General features: G+C 46.1%; 1 protein-coding gene across 2 annotated transcripts in view; it reads left to right on the forward strand.

The window, feature by feature from the left end:
* The window catches only part of LOC119185041 (venom metalloproteinase antarease TserMP_A-like), a 77,050-nt gene that overhangs the window by 21,081 nt on the left and 31,004 nt on the right, over positions 1-24,965 (forward strand). For both annotated transcript variants that reach the window (XM_075885444.1, XM_075885443.1), the window contains 3 exons: positions 988-1,056; positions 1,115-1,245; positions 2,997-3,046. In XM_075885444.1, coding sequence (XP_075741559.1) covers positions 988-1,056; positions 1,115-1,245; positions 2,997-3,046 — 250 coding nt within the window. The remainder of the gene's footprint in view (positions 1-987; positions 1,057-1,114; positions 1,246-2,996; positions 3,047-24,965) is intronic.

A 24,965-nucleotide genomic window follows, 5' to 3' on the forward strand; every position in this document is an offset into this window, starting at 1 on the left:
TGCCTTTGACTGTTTCAAACTTTTTGCGAAGGATTCACAGGCGATGTGGAATGACTGCTGCCCGTCTTACTGCGCAGTGCTTATCATGATTGATTGATTTGTGGGGTTTAACGTCCCGAAACCACCATATGATTATAAGAGGCGCCGTAGTGGTGGGCTCCGAAAATTTGGCCACCTGAGGTTCTTTAACGTGTACTCAATTCTGAACATATGGGCCTAGGAAATTTTCGCCTCCGTCAGAAATGCAGCCGTCGCAGCCGTGATTTGAACCCATGACCTGCGGGTCAGCAGTCTAGTACCTTAGCCACTAGACCACCGTGGTGGGGCCAGTGCTTATCATGACGAGATACATACGGAAATTATGCCATATGGTTATCCTCAAGTATATATATCCAGGAGAATGTTCTGTTACTTTCCTCTTTTTCGAACTACATGAATACCTAAGTTAGCCTTCATGGTTACATTGCCTAGGTGCCTACAGTCGGCGAATATAAATACATCCACATCGGAAATGATCAGTTGTGATTTATACAGAAGCCTACCCTCAACTTGATACATTGTCACAATACCATTATAAAGTGCGGAACCCTTTTGGGAGACCGGGCTAGGATATGTTGCCATCGCTAGCCGTAATTACCTTAGCCAAAGACACGTATAACATTAAAAAAAAGACGATACAAGGTCAACATTGAATGACAGAAAATAGGAAAAATGTGAAGAAAACCAGAAGTGCAAGAAAGAGAAAGGAATAAGCAGAGAGGAAGTAGGAAGAAAATAACGACAGAAAAATACAGAAACACGAAAAAGAGAATGAGAACGATGGAGAATGAAAAAAGAAATAAAAAAACAAGGCTGCCAAGTTTTGCATTTTTTTAAACTTGAGACCATAGTGCAAAGCTGTCTTACATTTTTTTGCTATTTTTGCTTGTGGTACACTATTTGTTCACAGCCATAGATGCACAGTTTTGTTTTGGTCTACCTTTGCAGGTGAGCCTCCGCTTGCAGCAACTCGTGCCCCCCGCCAGGATAGCGTTAACAGCAATAGAAGGGCTGCAGGTAACGAAGACACGTTAGGATATTTTGCGTCCATGCTGATCAGAGCATTACCTTTCAGGCCAAAACAGACTATCTACATATACATGACGACGGACGAATCATGGTAGATCAAACATTGTCTGCATTGGGGAGTCTGGCACGTACCAGCGAAGTACACAAGAAGTCCGACATCCTATATATGGCAGTCAGGTAATTGTACACAAAGTTTATTACATAACCTAAACTACTGCTTCAGTATTGCATGGAAAATGCTACCAGAGTCCATATTGCACCGTGGAAACTGCATATAAAACACCAAGAGCAGGTTGTGCTGGCTCAGTGGCCTTCACCGTGGAACAACAAATTATTGCTGCTACCGCTTCATTGCTGGAATTGTGTGCATGCTGCAAAGGCTAAAGTATTTAGAGGTGCAGATTCTGTAGTAAAAAATTACTAATAGGAGAGTGTGGGATTCCTGAATACAGTGCAAGGACACAGACAAATAAGTGCAATTTTGTAGTTGTACACGTTGAAAGGATGAATAAGCTTGATGTTCTGATTCATATTCTATAAATGGTGACCTTTTTGCCTCCTATGCCTTTGGTTTCAGAACTATCAGTCGGTACACCTGTGCTAAATAACACATTGGAATGTAAACTCACTCTTACCCAGCAAGCTAAAAGAAACAACCCCGCTTAATTCATTGTCTCGTATTTTTTCAAGAGAATGACTTTCAACAATGATTACAGCAAGAGACTGTTTTAAGGCGTGTCGACTGTTTTCACATAAACAAGAATGACAATATGTGCGCCGTCGGTTAGCGCCGTTCAGTATATGGCAATGTTCTGCCAATACAGGCCCAGACGTGCAGACTCAATTGAGTTTTCACGCATTAGAGGCGAAGAAAGTATTTCTTTGTGAACCAGGTGCACATTTATTTGAGTCTCTATTTTTTTCCGAAGCTAAGATCGTCGGTTCATGGCTCTACGCGTTGCAGGCCAGCAAATCCACGCGGGCATTGCTAGGTTTTTTAAAGACAACCGGAACGTGACCGTTTCTAGGCGTGCAATGGACAAGGTCACATAGACGATTGGAACTTCACTGCTTATAAGCGTGCAATGGACAGGCTCACATGTACCCACATGTTGCCCTTCACTTCTCTCTTTAATCCCATCAACTTTTCCCCCCGTGCTGGGTAACAACTTGGACAAGCGTAGGGTTGCCCTCTCTGCCCTTCATTTCTTCCCTTCTGCATCCTAATCTATCTATCTATCTATCTATCTATCTATCTATCTATCTATCTTTCTGTCTGAACATCCCAAAACCACCATATGATTATGAGAGACGCTGTAGGGGAGGGCTCCGGAAATTTCGACCACTTGGGGTTCTTTAACGTGCACCCAAATCTGAGAACACGAGCCTACAACATTTCCGCCTCCATCGTAAACGCAGCCGCCGCAGCCGGGATTTGAACCCGTGACCTGAGGGTCAGCAGCCGAGTACCTTAGCCACTAGACCACCGTGTCGGGTGCAGCTATCATCACATGCTCAGGAAGTGCCCTGTCTTACGGGTTGAAGATATAACATCGTCCTAGTGGGATGCTGTGCTATGCAGTCTGGATTTAATGACACAACTATAGGCAAAGCAACGGGCCCACGACAAGGTAGAAAGATTAGGTGGCACCGGCTATGCGCCAGTGCACGGCACGATGAAGTAAATAAAGTTTTTCCATAACATACCATACTTGTCTAGGCTATAACGAGAAGTAATTCCAATTAGCGAAACAACCAATACGCAGTAAATGATTCCAGATTTATTTCATTTTTGTTTTGTAGTCACAGCGGTCATCTATAAAAAAAACGTCTGATGTCTGTGAAAGATACATTTTATTGTGTATACCAACATGAGTGAAATCAATCGGTGTGATATGTCACGTGTAAAATGTTTCTTTTTTTCTTAGTGCAGGTCTGGTTAAAATTAGACGTGGGAAAAACCTTGGCGGTACTTTAGGTAAGTGACTTAAATTGACAGCTTAACGTCTGCCCTATCATGTATTTGCTGGAGCGGGTTATCTCGATAGAATGTGCAGTGGTTGACCTTCATATCTTGAACTACGCAGCATGAACTCGGAACTGTACAAGCGACATCTGCAGTGATAAACAAGCCCCACCTTAGCAAGCGCGGCGCCAATGACGAGCTTATTTTGCATATTTTATCCTTGAGTGTCACCACGCATGCAACACCCAATTTGGCCATCAGAGGCTTTCTGATCGGTTTAGCGCAAAAAAAGTGGACCATTCTTGGCATGATATGGTATCATGAACCGAGAATAAATTCGCAGTATAAAATTCACCAATCCAGTAGATCATACTCTTTTCACCGCGCTTCTGACAGCCGAAGAAGTTATCATGGCCGCGGTGTTAAACAAACAGGGCATCTGCAAGTAAGGAACATTATCGGTGCCGCGTATGCTCTGATATGGCTTGTTCCGAACTGCAGATGTGACTCGTACGGTTCAGAGTACGACGCATAGTCGTTCTATAGACATGGCTTTTGACCATTGTACGGGGCCTGCAACAAAGTTCTCTTTTGGCTGATTTGAAGAACGTTGTTTCTCTGTTCATGTTTTCTTACACATTTTTCAGAAACTTAATCTTTTTTTTTACGTTCTGCAATATATATACCGCAAAGCTAAACGCAGACCGCAAACTGCCCTACAACAAGAATAGGATAAATGTAAAAGCATGTAACACATCCCAATGTTGCAATTTCATTTTACGGTATTCTCCAGTGGTCAAGGAATGAAGCCATGAGTCAGAATTTTTTAAGAAGCGATGATAACAGAAGTTTATTCTCCTACAATATAAAACACATTTTTGGCACATGTGAGTCTTTGAAGGAAGTCTCATTTTTATTATTATTTAACTTATAAGTCACTGAAAGCGGGCCTTATGCCGACACTCCCAGCTCAAGTGCTGCACGCGAAAAAAATATTTATTTTTGTAGTGACATGAAAACACATTTAGGCCTGTGCAATGAACTAAAGCAAATAAGAACGGATAAATATTCAAAACATGGTAAATAAATACATCAAAATATGCACTAACAATATGGGGGTACCTTCGTATTACAGGCCCCCATTGTAAATATTCTTGCACGATTTTGCTTATTGAAGTTCAATACACGTCTACTAACGTTATAAGAAAATATGTCAATTTTGAATGAAAAAGGGTTTCTCAGAAAAAAAGCACTGACTGTGCGTGTGTGAAAAAAATACCAAAAAAGAAGGTATGAGAAAATCAACAAGAACGATTTAAAACAGGCTTAAGGCTTAGACAAGGTGATCACGAGCGGTAAAGTTTTCAGTGCTTGTACTCAGTTGTATCGTCGACCTGCCTTCGCTCGAATAACAACTCTCTATTTTCAGTCTAGCCTGTAATGTAGCATCAGTGCCATGACGGGAAGCTTTCAAGCTGCCGTGCTTATAATTTTTAAGGCAAAAGTTTGCAGTGTAGAAGCGCTGTATTAATACGAATTCATCTAAAAATGTAATTAGTGCTTCTGTTACTATTATAAATTGAGACTCCGTGTCAAACAAAGCAAACTTTATGGTTTACAGGACCATGTTCGCGTCTTTCTTTGTGAACAACACGTCCACCACGTTACAAGTTCACCCGATGAAAAGTTTATGGCTCGCATTGAAATTTCGCATAGCATGATGTGTGTCCGAACTAGTCCCGTAAAAAATATTGGGAGCGATCGCAAGATTGAGCACCGTAAAAAGTTGAGTGTGGGACAAGAATTGTTTACAGTATACCTGTGTCTTGTAGAAGAGAGCGCGCAGGTCAGACAGGCAGGTTCCCCAATGTAAGACGTCAAGAACATTGCCAGAAGGGAGGAAGTGTAGAACAGGACAGTTTTTTGGTTTGTTCTGGATGTTGGAGTCAGCCAGTGTTTGAAAAGGCAACGGTTCTCGTGTCCCAGCCTAACGAATGCACTAGATTCATAATTGAAGCAGCAATGGTCGCTCGCGGCAGCTTCATCAGTAAACCGCCGATAGCTTCATCAGAAAAAGAATTTGCGTATTTTGGTTTCTTGAAGTCTCTTTGTTTTCGTCGCTTTTTTTGCCTGTGTTCTTGAATAAGCATGTTATTTTATCTTATCTTTTTATTCATATATATATATATATATATATATATATATATATATATATATATATATATATATATATATATATATATATATATGTGTGTGTGTGTGTGTGTGTGTGTGTGTGTGTGTGTGTGTCGCGTAAGAAGGCAGGGATGGTTAGGAGAAGTAGAGGAGAAAGAAGTCAGATCAGAGCAAACATGAAGTATGAGCCGGGCCACGTCGCCCAGTCATCATAGCGTCACACGAGCCGACAGGATAAAGACGTCCTGGCCACTTCATCAGTGTTTCATCATTGAGGCAGATCTCCACAAGACGCTCTGACCATACATCGACTACGGAATCTACTCCTGGCCGCTTACAGCGACCAGCACCATGCCGGAAACATCGACTGCCCTTCCCATCCCCAAGTACACCGGAGCAGCGGACGATGGACCTGTGCAGGACTGGTTTGACCTATTCGAGCTCCACGCAACCGCTGCATCATGGTCGGAACGAGAGATGATCATCAACTTTACCGACTACGTCTCCGGTGAGGCCTTCAAATTTTACCTCACCCACATATTTCAAAACGATGTGTCATGAGAAAAGATAAAACAAGAAATGATCATTTGGTTTAAAGAAGACAATGACGACTACGACGAAGATTCGCATATAACCGACCATCCACAGACAACCGCGCTCGGTCGCCGCAGTCAAAAGCCCTGCTCACGTATTGGGACACCAAAAATGAATCGGCCGTTGAAACAAGAGCAATTAAGCACCCTCTCAATGAAAGGCAGCCATATCTGTTTGCAGGAAGAGTGTACCCTTCACCGCACCGCGTTTTGCAGCTGCCCGATCGAAAACCAACCTTTACGTCATCACTGTACCGTAACAATAAGATTAGGGAGCCACCCTGTGCACAGTACTTTTCATCTCGCGCACTTCGACCGCCTCCTACTTTTCCGTCACTTGGCCCTTTGGTCGCTCACAACGCCCACCTCGCGTCTCACGCGTTCACTATGGTCGGAATAGAGCGGAAAAGCTCCGAGCGTACTCAGCCGAGCCCAGGGTCTACCATCCATATTCATGCATCAGAACAGCTTAACTCGTTAGTTACACAGAAAGACAAACATTTCCGACTGAAATCTGACCAAACTACGCCTGCTGCGGTGTCACCATCCAGTGCACAGACACCTGGGGGTCTTAACAACACAGGAGGCTCGACCATCAAATCGCACACGTTGCCGAGAGCCAGAGGCGTCCATTAGGAACGGCGTCACAAGAGCCACCGAAGAGTCTCCAGTAAATTCGAGCGCACAACCTTCATTACCCGGAGTGCAGCATAACAGTCCACTGACTACCATCCGCCACTGTACACCACATCAAGCTGCCTAGAAAATCAGTGCCATGGTCAAAAACGGCTGCCACCTCAGCTCCTACCACAAGAACACTATCAATGCCAGCTGAAGCAAGCCCAAGAACAACAGAGTCTCCATGGGCTACACCAACAAGGACGACTACGAACGGAAAAATCTTTGGAAGAACATGCGAGGATTAAACAAAGGCGTCTACAAGCGGGTCAAGTGAAGTGACGACAAATTCAATATGTCTTGCTTAAGACAAACAAGTCTTCTAATTCAAAACATTTTCGCCAAAAGAAACATTGCACAAGTTTTCTCCAGAAAATATCAAGATTCAGTCTACAATCAAAGCTGTTCAGACAACAGGACACAAAGTGACGAAGAAGGCGTAAAATCACACCCTGTAGTACGGAAGAACGCAGAAATCACCGCATCAGTCTTGGTCAACAAACACTCAGACGGATGGCACTGCATGTATACCAATATAGGCAAAGAGCACGACGCCTACGAAAATCATGCTGCTGGTGCTCCAAAGCCTTCACACCACGTTCATTCTTTGCAAGTATACAATCAGTTTTATCATCAGCAGTTTCAACGTTCATGGTGTACTTGTGTTTTTCAACGCAACAGTCAGCCTCCCCCACCAGAACTCCAGCGCTTACCGGACTGATGCACTCTCCTGTGAAGCTAAAGTGGGTTTACGGAAAATCCTGGGACATGGAACGATCTTCCCTTTTTTGACTGCGTTCACTTTTTAGTCGTGCATGTTCAGTTTTCAATTTCTGTTCGTCTGACGCAACTTCTTTCGGAGAGAGGGGGAATCCTGTGACGTAAGAAGGCAGGGATGGTTAGAAGTAGAGGAGGAAGAAGCCAGAATAGAACAAACATGAAGTATGAGCCGGGCCCCGTCGCCCAGTCATCATAGCGTCATATATATATATATATATATATATATATATATATATATATATATATATATATATATATAAACGAATGAATATATATATATATATATATATATATATATATATATATATATATATATATATATATATATATATACAGTGTCTACATGTGGACGATAACGATGATGGGGCATTTAGTGGGCACGAGGTAGTGGGCCTCTAGCTTCTCTCGAGGCCCAAGAAGACGGCCTTGTGGCTCAGCTGTTGAGGACCCGCTGACTTCGTCGTCCTAAGGTGTAACAGTGTTTTATTCGCATTGTACCGTGACACTGCTGGAAGTGCTGGGCCGCAACCCTGTCTGATGCTCCACACGCCCGCTGGGAGCCGCTCATCAAGTCCAGACGCATTGTCACCTGTAGAAACACCGGTGCATCGCTCCAGTCGACGGTTGCAAGGCCTCGCACCAGAGCTGACTCAGTCACCGGAACCTGCTAGGCACCACATACCTCAACCAATGGCCAACGCAAGTCCGCAACAGGTGCCCCAAGGCAGCTTTCTGACGCACCCATCTCAGGTGACCATCTTTCAACCCCGCGTTCCCGATCGCTTTAGTGGCGGTGCCCACGAAGACGTTCACGACTGGCTTGACCACTACGAGCGTGTTGCCAAGGTAAATTAGTGGTCGGAACAGGAATAGCTTTCAATCGCCTATTTCTACCTTGACGATGGTGCTCGTACTTGGTATGAGAATAGAGAAGGCAGTCTGTCAGCTTGGCCTGACTTTCGATAGAAGTTCGTCGATACTTTCGCCAATATCGATAGAAGGGACCATGCGCAGCAGTTATTGGAGCTTCGGGTTCCAAAACCAAACGAAACCGTTGCAATGTTTGCCGAGGAGATGACTCATCTCTTTCAACGAGCTAACCCGGACATGACGGAAGATAAAAAGTCGAGTTACCTCATGCGCGGTGTCAAAGAACATCTTTTTGCCGGGCTACTGCACAACCCTCCAAGTACCGTGGTTGATTTTATTAGGGAGGCTATGACTATCGAGCGGGCCCTTCATCAACGCTGCAGGCAATATGACCGCATGTCCTGCAATGTCCCAATCAATGCTATCGCCATGACGTCTGAGAGTCAGAGCTGCTTGCGAGACTTGATTAGGGAGATAGTTCGCGAGGAACTGCAGAAGTTGCGGAATCCGGTTGCTGAAAATCTCATCGCGTCGATCGCTGAAGTCGTAAGCGACGAAATCCACCAAGCGTTGTCTATGGCTTGTCCTGATGCTAGGCAGCGTCCTATGAGCTACGCTGCCGCTCTCTGACGTCCACCGCCCGCTATGCCGACGCTGTACCACCAGGTGCCGATGGCTCCTTCGTATCCGCCGCAAGAGCAGACACTGCAGCATTTACCCACGCTACAGCCATACAACGAGCCATCCACAGCCACCCCATGGGCATCGACGCGTCCACCGACCCGGAAAACAGATGCATGGCGCACAGGGGGCAGACGTCCACTATGCTTTCATTGCGGAGGTGCAGGACATATTGCCCGTCATTGCTGGCATCGAGGTGATTCATTCCGTCCTCATCGACCTTGGTTTGACGGTCAACGTGCCCACGACGAATACACTCCGCGCCGTGACCACACCTCTTTCTATGGAGCCCGTTCTCACATTGATGATGGCTCTACCACTGCAGAGAAGGCAATGCCTGCTCACCCTCCTGGTTCGAGACGTCGATCCCGCTTTCCGTCCTCCGCGCGTTCGCCTTTGTCGCACCGCCGCACCTACGCGGACCTTAATACAAGAAGGTCACCTAGCCCACGCCGGGGAAACTGAGAGCGGCGACCTCCGGGGGCATGATTGCAGGCCATAAAGATGACGACAAGAAGCCCCCACAGCATGACGTGATACCTTCGATAAGCCGTGAAAACGATGTATTGTGACTGCTGACCTTAGTGTTCTTTTTGACGGCCAGAAAGTAACAGCTTTAGTCGACACTGGGGCCGACTTCTCCATTATCAGTCAGGACCTCGCCGACAGCCTCAAAAAAGTGAAGACGCCGTGGACGGTCCCTCATATAAGAACAGCAGGAGGCCAGTTATTGATGTCCTCGGGAAGATGTACCTCAAGAATTGACATCGGAGGTTCTCCTTTCACTGCGTCGTTTGCCGTTATCGCCACATGTTGCAGAGACTTAATTCACTGCATGGACTTTTTACGGGAATATGGTGCCGTCATCAACATACCAGAGAGCTTGATTACGTTTTGCAACAGTTCGGGCTTACCCAATTCTCCGGAGGCGTGACCAAACTAACTGCGTCTTACTGATGACGATGTGGTTCTCCCTCCGAGGTCATGCACGCTTGTTTCTGTGGCCGCCGCTGCTCAGTTTGACACCGAAGGAGTTGTACACCGAATAAGCTCGCTGCTCTTCACTCACGGTATTTCTGTCGCACGAGGTATCGTCAGAGTTGGTGCTGGACGCACGGACTTGCTGATCACCAATTTTAGTGCTGAGTGCCGGCACCTTCCTAAAGGCACGGCTGCCGCTTACTTTGACGATGTCGTAGATTCCGAAGGCTGCTTGGCGGTAGTCGACGAGTCGCTGAATCTTGATTCAGCGCCTGTTCTGGACGTTAGCATTACTTTACCGAAAGACGACCGACACAGACTCCTTGAGCTACTGGCCAAATTTCAAGACTGCTTTTCGACAACATCAAGAGTTGGCCGCACGCCTCTAACCGGGCATCGAATCATTACCGAGGAAACGGCGAGACCTATTCACCACAACCCTTATCGCGTGGCTCCAAAAGAACGTGAAGCGATACAACAGCAGGTAGACAGAATGCTTGAAGATGACGTCGTTCAGCCTTCACAGAGCCCCTGGGCGTCGGCTGTATTCCTTGTTAAGAAAAAGGACGGCAGCCTGCGCTTCTGTGTGGATTACCGGAAGCTAAATCAGGTGACCAAGAAAGACGTGTATCCACTACCGCGTATAGACGATTCTCTCAACAGACTTCAACATAGTCGATACTTCTCTTCAATGGACTTGCGGAGTGGATATTGACAAATCGAGGTGGACCCGAGAGACCGCGAGAAGACCGGTTTTGTGACACCAGATGGGTTATATGAATTTAAGGTCTTGCCATTCGGTTTGTGCTCAGCCCCTTCTACCTTTCAAAGACTCATGGATACCATGCTTTCTGGGTTGAAGTGGAAAACATGCTTAGTATATCTGGACAACTTCATAGTGTTTTCCACGACGTTTGACGAGCACCTTGAAATACTTGAGGTGGTCTTACGAGCCATACAGTCCGCGGGCGTGACGTTGAAGCCTGAGAAGTGCCACTTTTTCTACGAAGAGCTGCGATTTCTTCGTCATGTTGTCAATCATGCTGGTGTTTGTCCCGATCCTGAAAAAATCGCAGCCGTAGAACAGTTCCCTATGCCGACCAATAAAAACGCAGTCAGACGCTTTCTCGGCCTCTGCGCATATTATTGACAATTTATCGCGGACTTCGCACGCATAGCATCACCGCTAACTCGCCTCAAGAGAGAAGACGTCCCCTTTGAGTGGAATAACGAAGAGGAAGCTGCTTTAACGATCTTCGCCAGCGACAACAAACACCCAAAGTCTTTGCCCACTTCGACGAGAGAGCCCTTACGATGCTTCACACCGATGCTAGCAATGTTGGTTATGGAGCTGTGCTTGTGCAACAGCAAGAGGGCACAGAAAGGGTAATCGCCTACGCAAGCAGAATGTTAACACGCGCTGAGGCTAATTACTCCACGACTAAGAAGGAATGTCTCGCCGTGGTATGGGCGGTTACAAAACTTCATCCGTATTTATATGGCCACCCCTTAAAGGTAATTACCGACCACCACTCACTGTGTTGGTTAACTAATCTTAAAGACCCTACCGGCCGATTAGCGCGTTGGAGTCTCAGGCTGCAGGAATTCGATATGGCAGTCGTACATAAGTCAGGGAAGCGACATATGGACGCCGACTGTTTGTCCCGTTCACCCATTGAGTCGGCAATCCTACCCGAGATGGAGGAAACATCATTTCTCGGTGTCCTGGACACGACCATTATTGCGTAGCAACAACGAGACGACGCTGAATTGCTTGGCTTAATTACCTACTTGGATGGCAGATCTCGGAAGGCGCCAAAAGTTTTCGCAAGAGCATTGTCATCATCTTGTTTACGTGGTGGAGTACTCTATAAAAAAAATTTTGCGTCGACGGGATCGGCCTATCTACTTGTCATCCCAGCAGCCCTTCGCACCGAAGTACTGAAAGCTTGCCACAACGAGGTTACCTCTGGCCACTTGGGTTACACAAGAACGTTGGCCAGGGTACAGCAAAGGTATTACTGGCCAAGACTAACCACAGCCGAGAAGCACCACGTTCGTACCTGTCTCGACTTCCAGCGACGCAAGTCACCGCCAACTAAACCAGCTGGCCTCCTGCAACCCACACAGGTCCCAATGACTCCATTCCACCAGATCAGCATGGACATTTTGGGCCCACTCCCTACTTCTACTGCAGGCAACCGATGGGTTATCGTCACGACGAATTATTTGACCCGTTATGCCGAGACAAAGGCTATCCAGAGAGGTACAGCAACAGAGGTGGCAAGATTTTTTATTGAGAATATTGTACGGAGGCTTGGTGCACCAACCGTCGTAATCACAGACAGAGGAACCGCATTTACAGCAGATCTTTTTTACCATGTTTTGATGCTGAGTGGAACAACGCATCGTAAGACCACCGCATACCACCCGCAAACGAACGGGCTGACAGGGCGTCTAAACAAAACCATTGAAGACATGCTTTCAATGTACGTAGACGTCGAACACAAAAACTGGGATACAATCTTGCCTTACATAACGTTTGCATACAACACGGCCAAGCAAGAAACGACCCGCATGACACCTTTCAGCCTCGTTCATCGACGGGAAGTACGAACTATGTTAGATGCATTGTTACTGCACGAAGGCGAAGATATCGTCCCGGACGCCGACACGTTTACGGAACGCGCAGAAGAAGCTAGGCAACTTGCACGTTTACGGATCAGCCAGCAGCAACACTACGATGCAGGCCGCTACAATGCTCACAGCAGAACTGTCGTCTACCAAACTGGCGACAAAGTATGGGTTCGGACGCACGTACGAAAACGAAGACTTTTCGAAAAACTCTTAAGAAGATACTTTGGACCGTACCTAATTGTGCGACGACTGAGCGAAGTCACTTACGAAGTTGTTCCCGACTATTCGTATAGTACAAGGCGTCGCCGGCACCATCCTGAACTCGTTCACGTAGTCCGCATGAAACTTTACGTCAGCGAGTGATTGCGTGATACTTTACTTTAGAAAAAAAACCGCATTACAGACTGCACATCAGGGCGATACTCTTTGAGAGAGAGGCAAATGACGCGTGTCTACATGTAGACGATAACGATGATGGGGCATTTAGTGGGCACAAGGTAGTGGGCCTCTAGCTTCTCTCGAGGCCGAAGAAGACGACCTTGTGGCTCAGCTGTTGAAGACACGCTGATTTCGTCGTCCCAAGGTGTATCTGTGTTTTGTTCGTGTTGTACCGCGCCAATATATATATATATATATATATATATATATATATATATATATATATATATATATATATATATATATATATATATATATATATATATATATATATACGTAAAGCAAGATCTACTACTTTTCTATCCCCTAAAAAAGTTACTGAACTAAAACATTTTGAGAAAAAAGAGGACAGCGGAAATTTAAAAATAAGGAGAAACACTGGCAGGGGATAAACTTCCAAACTTCTCCTAGCTATACACAGACAATTCAGAGAGCCCTCAACTAGTGGTTGTTCCACAATTCGGTAGCATGCATACAATTCTTAAACGACCGGCCGAGAGGCACTACTGACACGCATCACAACATAAAAGAAATCCTAATTAAACTCTCCAACGTTCAACTTAGCAGTCATAAACGAACAGGGATCTCCCGCGGAATCACAATTTGCCCCACTACTATATAGCCGATACAATTAGTTCTCCTTGTTACAAGACCTCGATAACTTCACACGGAATCTTCGCCTGGAAAAATACTGTTTCGACAAACCCCAGGAAGGAACCAGTACCACAATACCTTTTAGTTCAAGGCAACAGTGAACACCAAGCTCTCAGCCTGAGAGGCATCTAGATACCTACATCGAAGTCATTCAAAAAGACATACTTCGGGAATATAACACACACAAACCGGCAGCAGCCCGAAATCTCTCAAGAACAGAGTATGAAGCACTTAAGGCACTCAGTCATCGAACAGATGTCGTCATAAAACCAGCAGATGAAAGGGAAGAATTGTAATAATAAATAGATCCGACTATATCCAAGAGGGCACCCGCCAATTAACCAACACATCTTTCTACAAACCACTGGATAAAGATCCAACCCCAGAACACCAAGCGATAATAACCACCGCACTCCATGATCTGGTAAAACTCGGAGAGTGAGGTACTAAACTCTTCAAGGCACTTACTATAGCCCGTGTCAAACCTGGACGGTTTCATATTCTTCTAAGTATACACAAAAAAAAGGAAACCCCAGCCGACCAATAATTTCAGGAAGAGGTACCCTCACTGAACCAATGTTAAGTTACATAGACTCCATATTTAAAAAATTACGGCATATTCACGGGGTGAATGATGATGAATGGGCGAAGCTCCGGAGGGATTCATCGGTAAACTGTGAATCTTCCGTGTAATTCGCCCAGTCGATCATCATGTAAAGACGTGAGAAACACTGTGTGTGTATATACACAAATCAACTTTTATTTGTTCTTAGACGATGGATGGCTTGCGATGTCCCTTGCCTCGCGCGCTCGCACATCGGGATTCTGTCTGCGAGCGCGCGCTGCTGCCGCCTTGCGCTCTCTCCGCTGTGCAGCCTTATCCATCCGGCGACTCCGAGCGCGCGCCAACAGCGAACGGATTTTATTACAACGCTCCCCCTAGCGTACGTCGCCGCACTAAATCGAAGGATGCCTTCAACCAATGACACGCGCCATATGTGACATCATTCCTATTTTATAAGATCTCGCGTCTTTCATCAACTACAAGTACCGCTTTCTAGTTTATAACATCTTGCATCTTTTCATCATCAGCTACAAGTACCACCATCTAGTAAACACTACAAGAACTAAACGAGAGGTGGCTACATACAGGAGACGGTACCGCCATCTAGTGAACACTGCAAGAACTAAACTAGAGGTGGCTACATACAGGGGACGGTACCGCCATCTAGTGAACACTGCAAGAACTAAACTAGAGGTGGCTACATACAGGCTACAGGGGACGCACAGCCCACGCCCTAAGGAGCTTCGCCCCTAAAACATACCTCCTACACACCCCTCTTACTTTCGTGATAACCACCATTTCATTAGAACGATCAAAGATCTAACAAGCCCTGAGAGTGCCTTCCTTGTAACTCTTGATGTAACCTTCCTTTACACCAATATTCCACACAGTGGCCGCATCAAAGCATCAGTAGAGTCCTATAGTAAATCTGATGACTCACCAAACACAATAGTAACTAAAACCTTTGCTAAGTTGGTGTTTCAACTCAACAGCTTCAAGTTTTCTAACCAATACTACATACAAATAATGGCACGGCTATGGGGACTCGTATGGCATCTAACCAAGCAAACATCTCTATGAACGGAAGGGGTGAGCCTGAGGAGTGAAACTTCAAGACTGATCACTGTAATGTGCTTAATTTACCCACCGGGACCATTTCCCTACCTGGACCCAAAAACATGGCTCAATTCTATGTATACAGAACCAGCGCTGGAGCTTCCACGACTCAGCCTGGCGGTGAGAGCGCGCACTTCCAAGCTTCTCCCGCAGACGAGAGTGGCAGCTGGCAGAGGCGGTGCTGGCGCGCATCGCTGTAACAAAACCAAAAGGCGCTGGCGCTACTGCTGCGTATTCAAGCTAAACAATATATAAATAAAGGGGGGACGTATACAGCAAACGAAGGACGTAGAAAGAGGAAGCGGCGTTGCATCCAAGCGGAAAAACGACTCTCCTGTCTAGTGCTGTTGGGCTCGTTTCTAAGCTGAATGCCACGTGTCTGCTATATTTATTCGACAGTGAAGACGGCCACCAGTGAAAAGCAGAGCCAAAATTTGAGTTTGAACGGCGTTCTGCCGGAAATAGAACGAGCGTGTATGCACATGCGGCCTATGTAAACTTCTTTTTTTAATCTGGCCCGCTGAGCGTTAAGTCGTGCACTTCAGGACTAATAAATTTTCATGCGTCTATTCATTTGACCACCACCACCAAACACCATCTGATGCCAAAGTGAATGATATGATAGGCAGGTAGTCTTTTTTTAAATGCGAAGCATTTCTTAGCGAACTTCGGTGACTTTGAGCGTATCTATCTATCTAGCTATCTATCTATCTATCTATCTATCTATCTATCTATCTATCTGTCTATCTATCTATCTATCTATCTATCTATCTATCTATCTATCTATCTATCTAGCCGCCGATGAATTTTAGCTCTCTTGGCCGTTTCGATAATGGTATCGATACCAAACTTGGTATGGCATAAATAACATGACTGTAGTAAGAACACATTTGACCAGTCATAACATGAAAATCATGACATAGATGCCATGATTGCCATGATTTACATTTCATGGTCCTTCAGCTCTTGCGGTGGTTTCGTTCACATGGCATGTTGCAAAACTAGTATGGTATGACATGAGTGCATGGCGAACACAAGCAACAGACCCTAACATAAAAAGCATAACAACAATTGTGACCGCTTGGGGTTCTCCAATCATATATCTTGGTTTAAGGGTGTTCTTTCCATATTTCACCCCCATCAATGTGCGGCTGCTGTCGTCGTTCATTTATGCCACGCCCTCAAGAATAGCAGTGCGACACCACACGTGTTATTTCTGCCACAATTCATGGTTTGCCTTATCAACGTCCCCCTGCATAGATACCGCGGACAGGGTGTACAAACGATGCCTAAAAAAAAGAAAGTGACGCAGCTACCATCTACTCTTCTTTTGTTTTTTTTTGTTTTACTGGAGTCGTTGGCAGCGTGGTATCGTCGTAGCAAGGACCTATCAATGGGAGCATACCAGCCTGCACCAGCATTAGCACGTAACCCAGCACGTACGCAGAAAATCAGGTCGAGGGAGTCGCCATCACGTCACAGCATTGTCCCTTCGATATCATATGCATAGCCACCGTTCGCTATGCAGCGCTTCTCTCCGTTTTTTTGTGCTTTTTATGTGAGAGTAGCCTTCGAATCAAATTATTTTTCTAAACCACAGTGCATTATCAATTCACAGTGGCTTTTAGAGTTCTTCGTTCCAAAATGAAGCACGGCAGCGGCGCACGCGCGTTCTCTCCGAGTGGTGTACTGCGGCAGATATAGCGCGAGAACAGAACAATGACAAAGGGACAAGAAGAAGACGAGCGCTCGTCTCGCTGTCGTCGTTCTGTTCTCGCTCTATATCTACCATCATGTCATACCAACTAGTCCCAACCGCCACATTTTCACGGTATACTGCGGCTGGTCGTCTGGGCTTGAGCAGCTGAGTTGTGTCGCGACACTCCGCTTGGTGCTCTATTTCGGCGCGCCACCTATCCAGCGCTGGTCCCCCATATCATGGTTTGTTTTACCACTCTTTTATGTGTGCATTTTTTTCTCTCTTTTTTTGCACAAAATACACCTGCTTTGCGTATGTGGAAGTACGCGCACGCACACGTGGTTGTTAGACCACTTATCAGTATGGACCAATTTTCAGTATATCGTAAGTTGTTTGACCACTCGTTTATGTGTTCATTTTTTTTCTCTCGCTCTCGTTTTCTCTTTCTCTCGCTTGGCTGGGCGATGACGTAAAAGCGCATCGGAGCAAAGTAAATTTTGTCTGATGAAGATCGGTCTTCGATCGAAATGCCACCAATAAACAGGTTTTCAAAAGCATATATTTGTTTTTCTCTAGCTATACGGCAAGCAAAGCCAGACTTTTTGTTATATATATATATATATATATATATATATATATATATATATATATATATATATATATATATATATATATATTGCCACCTACTTCTAGTAGTGGGTCGTATGCCAAGGTGAAGGCTCACACCACAGAGAAGAAAGATGTGCGCCTGGACCCCCGCTCAACTGGCAATCAACTGGCAAAAGTCCTCTATAAAGACTGACTACGAAAAAGTGACATGGTCCGAAATGTCAGGCGTAATTAGAAACTTACCCTCTTCGGCTCCTGGTCCTGACGGTATAACAGTTCCTATGATTAAAATTTTATTCCAGATATCACCCGGCGACGTCCTCAACCTTATAAACTATTCCTTAAGCAATGCCTGGATACCACATGACTGGAAAATAGCTAGAGTGATTCCCATATTAAAAAAACAAGGGTCAGGTTTTAACATTGACAACATCAGACCAATCTCTCTAACATCTCACCTGATCAAAATTATAGAGAGAGTTCTCAATAATAGATTAAAAGTTTGGATGGCTGACAAGCTAATATTGAAACCATTTCAAATAGGTTTTCGTAGCGAATGCTCAATTTGGTGTGCTCATGCCGACTTAGAGAGCCGAATACAGCTTGCCCGAAAAAGACGACAATACGCGGTACTAGTAACACTAGACATAGCTAAAGCTTATGATAGCGTTGAGCACTCAATTTTATTGAATTCTTTACACGAATGTGACTTTCCGCGATATATTGTTGATTGGGTAGCAGAGTTTCTAAAATCGAGAGAATTTTATTGTGCAAAGGATGGATGTCACTCATCTAAATTCAAACAGCAACGTGGAGTACCTCAAGGGGCGGTCCTATCTCCGCTGTTATTCAATGTGTTGATGAGCTCAATTCCCATTGAACGAGATATCACTGTCTACATTTATGCAGACGACATTGCATTTTTCGTTGCAGACAGTGACATTTATTCTTTGCATCAAAAATTGCAAAAGTACATGTATTCTCTTGAAATTTGGCTGCATTCAATTTCATTGTCTCTAAACATCAGTAAAAGTGCGCTCCTGGTGTTCCCTATAGCAGATTCTATTCAAATTTCAGTACTTTATAATCAGGAACCGATTCCACAAGTAGAGTCTATCAAATATTTGGGCATTATTTATAACGAGAAACTTAACTGGAGCCCTCACATAGACTATATCGTGGCAAAGGCACAACGAGCTTCAGGCTTATTGCGAAGGTTGAGCAACAGAAAATATGGGTTACGTAGACACACCTTATTAATGATATATAAAATGTACATGCGCCCAATACTCGAATTTGGGTGTATATTATTTTCGGGTGGCCCTACGTACAAAATTAAACCGTTAGTTCTATTAGAGCGAGAAGCGTTACGGTTGTGTTTGCGACTCCCCAGGTATGTCGCTATTAATGTACTATATCAGGAAGCTCGCATACCAACTATTCTTTGCCGATTCCGTATCTTAACAGTACAAACATACTTGAAATTTTATGGCTTATCAGCGAGACGGTCTGCATATGCCTTTATTAGTGACCCCGACGCCTTCTTCCTCGCTCACTGGCCACGCTTTCGTACTCCCCAGATTATTTTTGTACAAAAGAAACTTGAAAGCATAAAGGTGGATATCAGTTCGGTAATTGGAACCAAAGCATTAAATCACAATATTACGATAGAATGTGATGAAATTTTTCCCCCACTATCTAAGTTTCAATCTTCGAGTTACTTAAATGACAGGTTAGAAGACTACATAGCTCATGCGGAAATAAAGAACATAATAGCCACAGACGCTTCTGTGAATAAAGAAAAGGCAGCAGTAGGAATCGTCTCAGATTACCTCGGTTGGTCATTCTCGGTAAGACTACCAGACTTCACTCCGGTTTTCGAAGCTGAGCTCCTGGCTATTATTTTAGCGCTCCGAAAACTTCCTTCAAACGAAGAGAGTGCAATGATAATTACTGATTCTCTTTCGCTGTGTACTACTCTCACAGCTTCAGAACAATCAAGAGCTCTAGCGACATTACAAACATTAGTTCCACCTCATGTGAAGTTCCTGAAGTTAGTCTGGGTCCCGGGACACTGTGGCATACGGTTGAATGAAATAGCCGATTCACTATCTCGAGCCACACTTGATGGCCCTGTGATCTCGGTACTACCAGAATCGGAACACATAGTGTCGATCAGATATAGAAAATGGGCTATTTATACGGATATTATGGAAAATATTACTAAATATACGGACTATCAGCACCTAACATACCCCTGGAAACCTCAGTGGAGTCAATCTAAAAAGTTAGAAGTTATTTTAACCAAATTTCGATGCCGTGTCCCTCCATTAAACTTTTACTTGCACAGAGCTGGTCTGGCGATATCCCCCCTGTGTCCATTCTGTGAGGAAACGGAAACAATAGAGCATTACTTTATAACATGTAAAAACTATTCATTAATTAGGAAAAGACTTTTAATTGTTCCTTTTCAAGCAGTAGGTTTAAATTTAACTGCAGATAATGTTCTAAGTTTCGGTGCCTTTAGCTTGGGACATTGCCTCAGGAGCGTATTCGATGCTGTATGCAATTTCATTCGAGAATCAAAGCGCATGTCATAATAATGCCTGCTTAAATATATTTCTGACGACACTTGTCTAATTTTGAATGAAATTTGCATATTCATTTGATTGTGACCGGGTGAGATAAGCTCGATTGTCTGGTCTACTCAAAATTTCTGTCTTCCACTGTAGTATTACCTCACCTTTTCTCTTCTTGATTCAATCTTCAATTATTTGTTTAGTTTAATATTCCTTTTTAGTTAATTATTATTTTCTATTACATCATTAGTTTTTTCATTAAGGATAAACCTTTTAATATATCTCATTTAGGATACTTCTAGATTTCATGGCCAATCCCCCATAGTGGGTATGTGCCAGTGCGAAGGGGCAACAACAACAACAACAACAACCCCCGCTCTGGCAAACAAGCCCAACCGACGCGCTTGGTTAGAGCCCTGTTGCTCGGACATCAAAAAACCTTGTCGACACCCCCTGGAGCGACGTGACAATTGGTGGAGGTGCGGGGTAGCCCCTCACGGATGTTTCAGACCCCTTCTGGAAGCGGCACCACAAGCCCAGTTCGAGTCCACACTCCCGTTCATCGAACAAGCCGCAGAATCAGGGGATTGCCACCCGAAGCTGACCCTACAGTTCACCACACCAGTATGATGAGCACGTCCGTTCAAACCACTTTAACAGGAACGGGGAACCCCCCGGTGACTCGGTACACCCTCGAAAGTCCACAGGTTCCGACACTGTTTCATGGCACCGAGCTCGAAGACGTCGAGGACTGGTTGGTCGACTTCGAACGCGTGGCTGCTTTGAATGACTGGAACGACGCGGCCAAACTACGGCGTGTGTACTTCTATTTGGAGGATGTAGCACGTACCTGGTACATGAACCACGAGGAACAGATGACATCGTGGCCCGAATTCCGCCGCCGGCTGTTGGACACTTACAGAAGTGCTGATCGCCACGAACGAGCGGAGCGAGCGATCCAGTACCGCATCCAGATGCCCAACGAAACTATCACGACTTATGTGGAAGATATGACGCGCCTGTTCCGACGGGCCGATCCAAGTATGACAGAAGAAAAGAAAGTAGCTAACGTGGTTGCTTGGGCGAGTTGGTCAGTGCCACTGTCTGTCTCCTTCTTTTTCTAGTCTCTCGTTATTGGCGCTGTTTTTATGAGAAGAAAAGAAGTTGCGCCACCTGATGCGGGGAGTTAAGGAGCAGCTTTTCGCTGGCCTTGTATGGAGCACTCCAAGCACGGTCGCCGAGTTTTTGTCTGAAGCCGCCACGATGGAAAAGATGCTTCAGCATCGATCCACCCTGTATGAGCGGCAAGTGAGCACTGCTCAAGTTCTCACCACTTTTGGGAACAACACCCAGTGTCTGCGCGACCTTATCCGCTCTATAGTAAACGAGGAGCTGCAAAAGGCTGCCACACCACCACTACCTACGGTGAGTTCTATTGCAAGTATCGTCAAGGACGAGCTGCATCATGCCCCGCATGACCCTGTGAGTCTGGATGACGCCACACCCGCCCCGGCTGACTACCAGCGTGCGACTTATGCGGAAGCCTTGAAGCGCCCAGCTTCCTCTTCCCCGCTGTTTGTTCAGGCACCTCCTGCAGTTTCACTTCAGTCGGCGCAGCCTCTACGGTACTACGAGAACACACGCACGCCCCCACCCCTCGTTTACGCCAACCCTGTGCATCTTGCGGAACAACCAGCACACTACCTTGACGACAGACGTGCTTCGCCTCGGAAATCTGATGTTTGGCGCACTCCTGATCGCCGACCTTTGTGCTTCCACTGCAGTGAAGCGGACCATTTGTACCGCCAGTGTCCATACCGGCGCCTCGGGCTGCGCGCCTTTTCAGTATATTCAGCGCCTCCTCGGTATGGCCAGCGACCCCGGGACATTGAGGATTACCTGGCTCAACAGCGCATGCCACCGCCTTCTGGACGGCAGCCACGCTCACCGTCGCCGAGGCGCTTTTCATCTTCGCCACAGCGCCATGCTGGCGCACGGTCCCCCAGTCCCCGCCGGGAAAACTAACGCAAGCGACCCTTGGAGGCGAGGTCGCTGGCAGTCGACGTGCTGAAGACCTCCGATCAACGCTAACAGTAAAGGGTGTGGATTCGACTGAGCGATATGTGCGGCTTTCTCTGGATATACCGGTGCTGATAGACGGCTATGCAGTAGGTGCTTTAGTTGATACCGGGGCTGACTATTCTATACCAAGCGGGAAAATGACCAGACTACTAAAGAAGGTAATCACGCCCTGGCATGGCTCTGTGATTCGAACGGCTGGTGGCCACACCGTCTCTCCGCTTGGAACCTGCACGAGTAGAGTTCGGGTCTGCGGTTATACTTTTGTAGCAAGTTTCCTTGTGCTCCGTGAATGTTCACGCGACGTTATTCATGGTGTTGACTTCCTGCAGGAGTATGGAGCTGTCATTAACCTTCAAGAGAATCGCATCACCTTCTCAGCCGACCGAGCAATCGACAAGCAGGACGACCAACAACGTGCCGACATTCTTCGTGTTTCTGCTGAAAGTATAACGCTTCCTCCAAGAGCCAGTGTTATTGTCGACGTCACATGCTGTGGATTGCGAAATAGTGAAGCGATTGCAGAAAGTAATTTTGAACACCTGCTGACTCAAGGTGTTTCTGTGGCTAGAAGTATCATACAGCTACGTGATGGCAGATCTCAACGGCACGTTACAAATTTCAGCAACGAACACCGACACCATTTCCGTGGCACTTCGTTAGCGTTTGCAGATGAATTAGGTACCGTTCCCATCTGCTTCTCGTCGGACGCAGTGGAAGCCACCGATACGTCTGTAAACAATATCGATATTAATTCTAACCTCACAACAGAAAACCAGACAGCACTGCGAAAACTCTTGCTTGAATTCAAGTCATGCTAAGCTGATTCCTTTAAAGTGCGCCAGACTTCGATCACTAGGCACAGAATCAACACTTACGACGACGCCCACCCAGTACACCAACAGCCTTACCATGTGTCAGCGAAGGAACGAGAAGCCATTCGTACGCAAGTTCGAGAAATGCTTGACGACGGCATCATCGAGCCTTCCAACAGTGCGTGGTCCTCTCCGGTCGTCCTAGTCAAGAAGAAAGACGGAACTCTACGTTTTTGCGTCGATTACCGGAAGCTGGACAGCGTGACTAAAAAGGACCTGTACCCGCTGCCACGCATCGATGACTCGTTAGACAGATTACGCCGCGCCCACTATTTTTCCTCTTTGGATTTAAAAAGCGGGTACTGGCAGATCGAGGTTGACGAGCGAGATCGCGAGAAAACGGCCTTTGTTACCCCTGATGGCCTGAATGAATTTCGAATCCTTCCTTTTGGTTTGTGCTCAGCGCCCGCAACCTTCCAGCGAATGATGGACACTGTGCTTACTGGTCTGAAGTGGCAAACTTGTCTCGTATACCTTGATGATGTTGCCGTTTTTTCTGAAACCTTCCAGCAACTTCTTGACCGCCTCATGAGTGTGCTACAGGCTATTCAATCAGCAGATCTTACACTCAAACCGCAGAAGTGTCACTTTGGTTATGAAGAACTCAAATTCCTTGGCCATGTAGTCAACGCGAAAGGAGTCCGACCCGACCCCGACAAACTTGCCGCTCTAGCCGCGTTTCCGCATCCTACATACAAAAAGACTGTTCGGCGCTTTCTGGGCTTGTGCGCCTACTATAGACTATTTATTAGAGGGTTTTCGAAGATAGTGGAACCCTTGACTCGCCTTACACGCGACGACACACCGTTTGTATGGGCTACCGAACAACAAGCTGCTTTTGCCGAGCTACGACAGCGGATGCAGTCAGCCCCTGTTCTTGCGCATTTTGACGATGATGCTGACACAGAGATGCACACTGACGCCAGTAACATCGGCCTCGGCGCAGTGCTCGTCCATCATCAACACGGCAAAGAACGAGTCTTTGCCTATGCCAGCCGCTCACTGTCCCGTACCGAGGTGAATTACACGACCACAGAGAAAGAGTGTCTCGCAGTAGTGTTGGCGATCACCAAGTTTCGCCTGTACCTCTATGGTCGTCCATTTAAAGTGGTGACGGACCACCATGCCTTCTGCTGGTTGGTAAACATTCGTGATTCCTCTGGGCGACTGGGCCGATGGAGCTTGCGTCTACAGGAATTTGATGTTACCATCGTATATAAGTCTGTACGGAAGCATGAAGACGCTGATACGCTGTCGCGTGCACCCATACCCTAAGTCAATCAAGAAGAAGACGACGATGACGGTTTCCTGGGCGCCCTTAGCTCATCTGACTTGAGCAGACGCCAGCGAGAGGATGAAGAGATTCGACCGCTCATCGACTATCTGGAGGGTCATAGCGCCGTTATACCTCGCCATCTATTTCGTGTCATGACGTCTTTCTGCCTCCAAGGTAATGTCCTGTACAAAAAACGCCCGTTCTACGAGCCACGCTTACCTCCTCGTCGTTCCGAAGGACATGCGGGACGAAGTCCTCTCCGCGTGCCATGACGAGCCCACATCTGGTCATCTAGGTTACTCGCGAACGCTCGCCAGAGTAAGTGAGGCGTACTACTGGCCCGGACTTTCGGCAAATGTGAAGCAGTACGTTAAAAGCTGTCGTGAATGCCAGCGTCGAAAGTCGCCACCAAGCAAGCCGGCTGGATTACTTCAGCCAATTGATCCACCCCACAAGCTATTTGACCAAGTCGGCATGGACATTCTCGGCCCATTTCCTTTATCGTCCGACGGCAACAAATGGGTCATTGTTGCAAGTGACTATTTGACCCGCTATGCTGAGACACAGGCGATACCACGAGCCACGGCTTCTGAGGTAGCACGGTTCTTCATGTGCCAAATTGTTCTGCGCCACGGTGCTCCATCTA

The sequence above is a fragment of the Rhipicephalus microplus genome, unplaced genomic scaffold, assembly GCF_043290135.1.
Source record: "Rhipicephalus microplus isolate Deutch F79 unplaced genomic scaffold, USDA_Rmic scaffold_147, whole genome shotgun sequence".
NCBI lineage: Eukaryota > Metazoa > Arthropoda > Arachnida > Ixodida > Ixodidae > Rhipicephalus > Rhipicephalus microplus.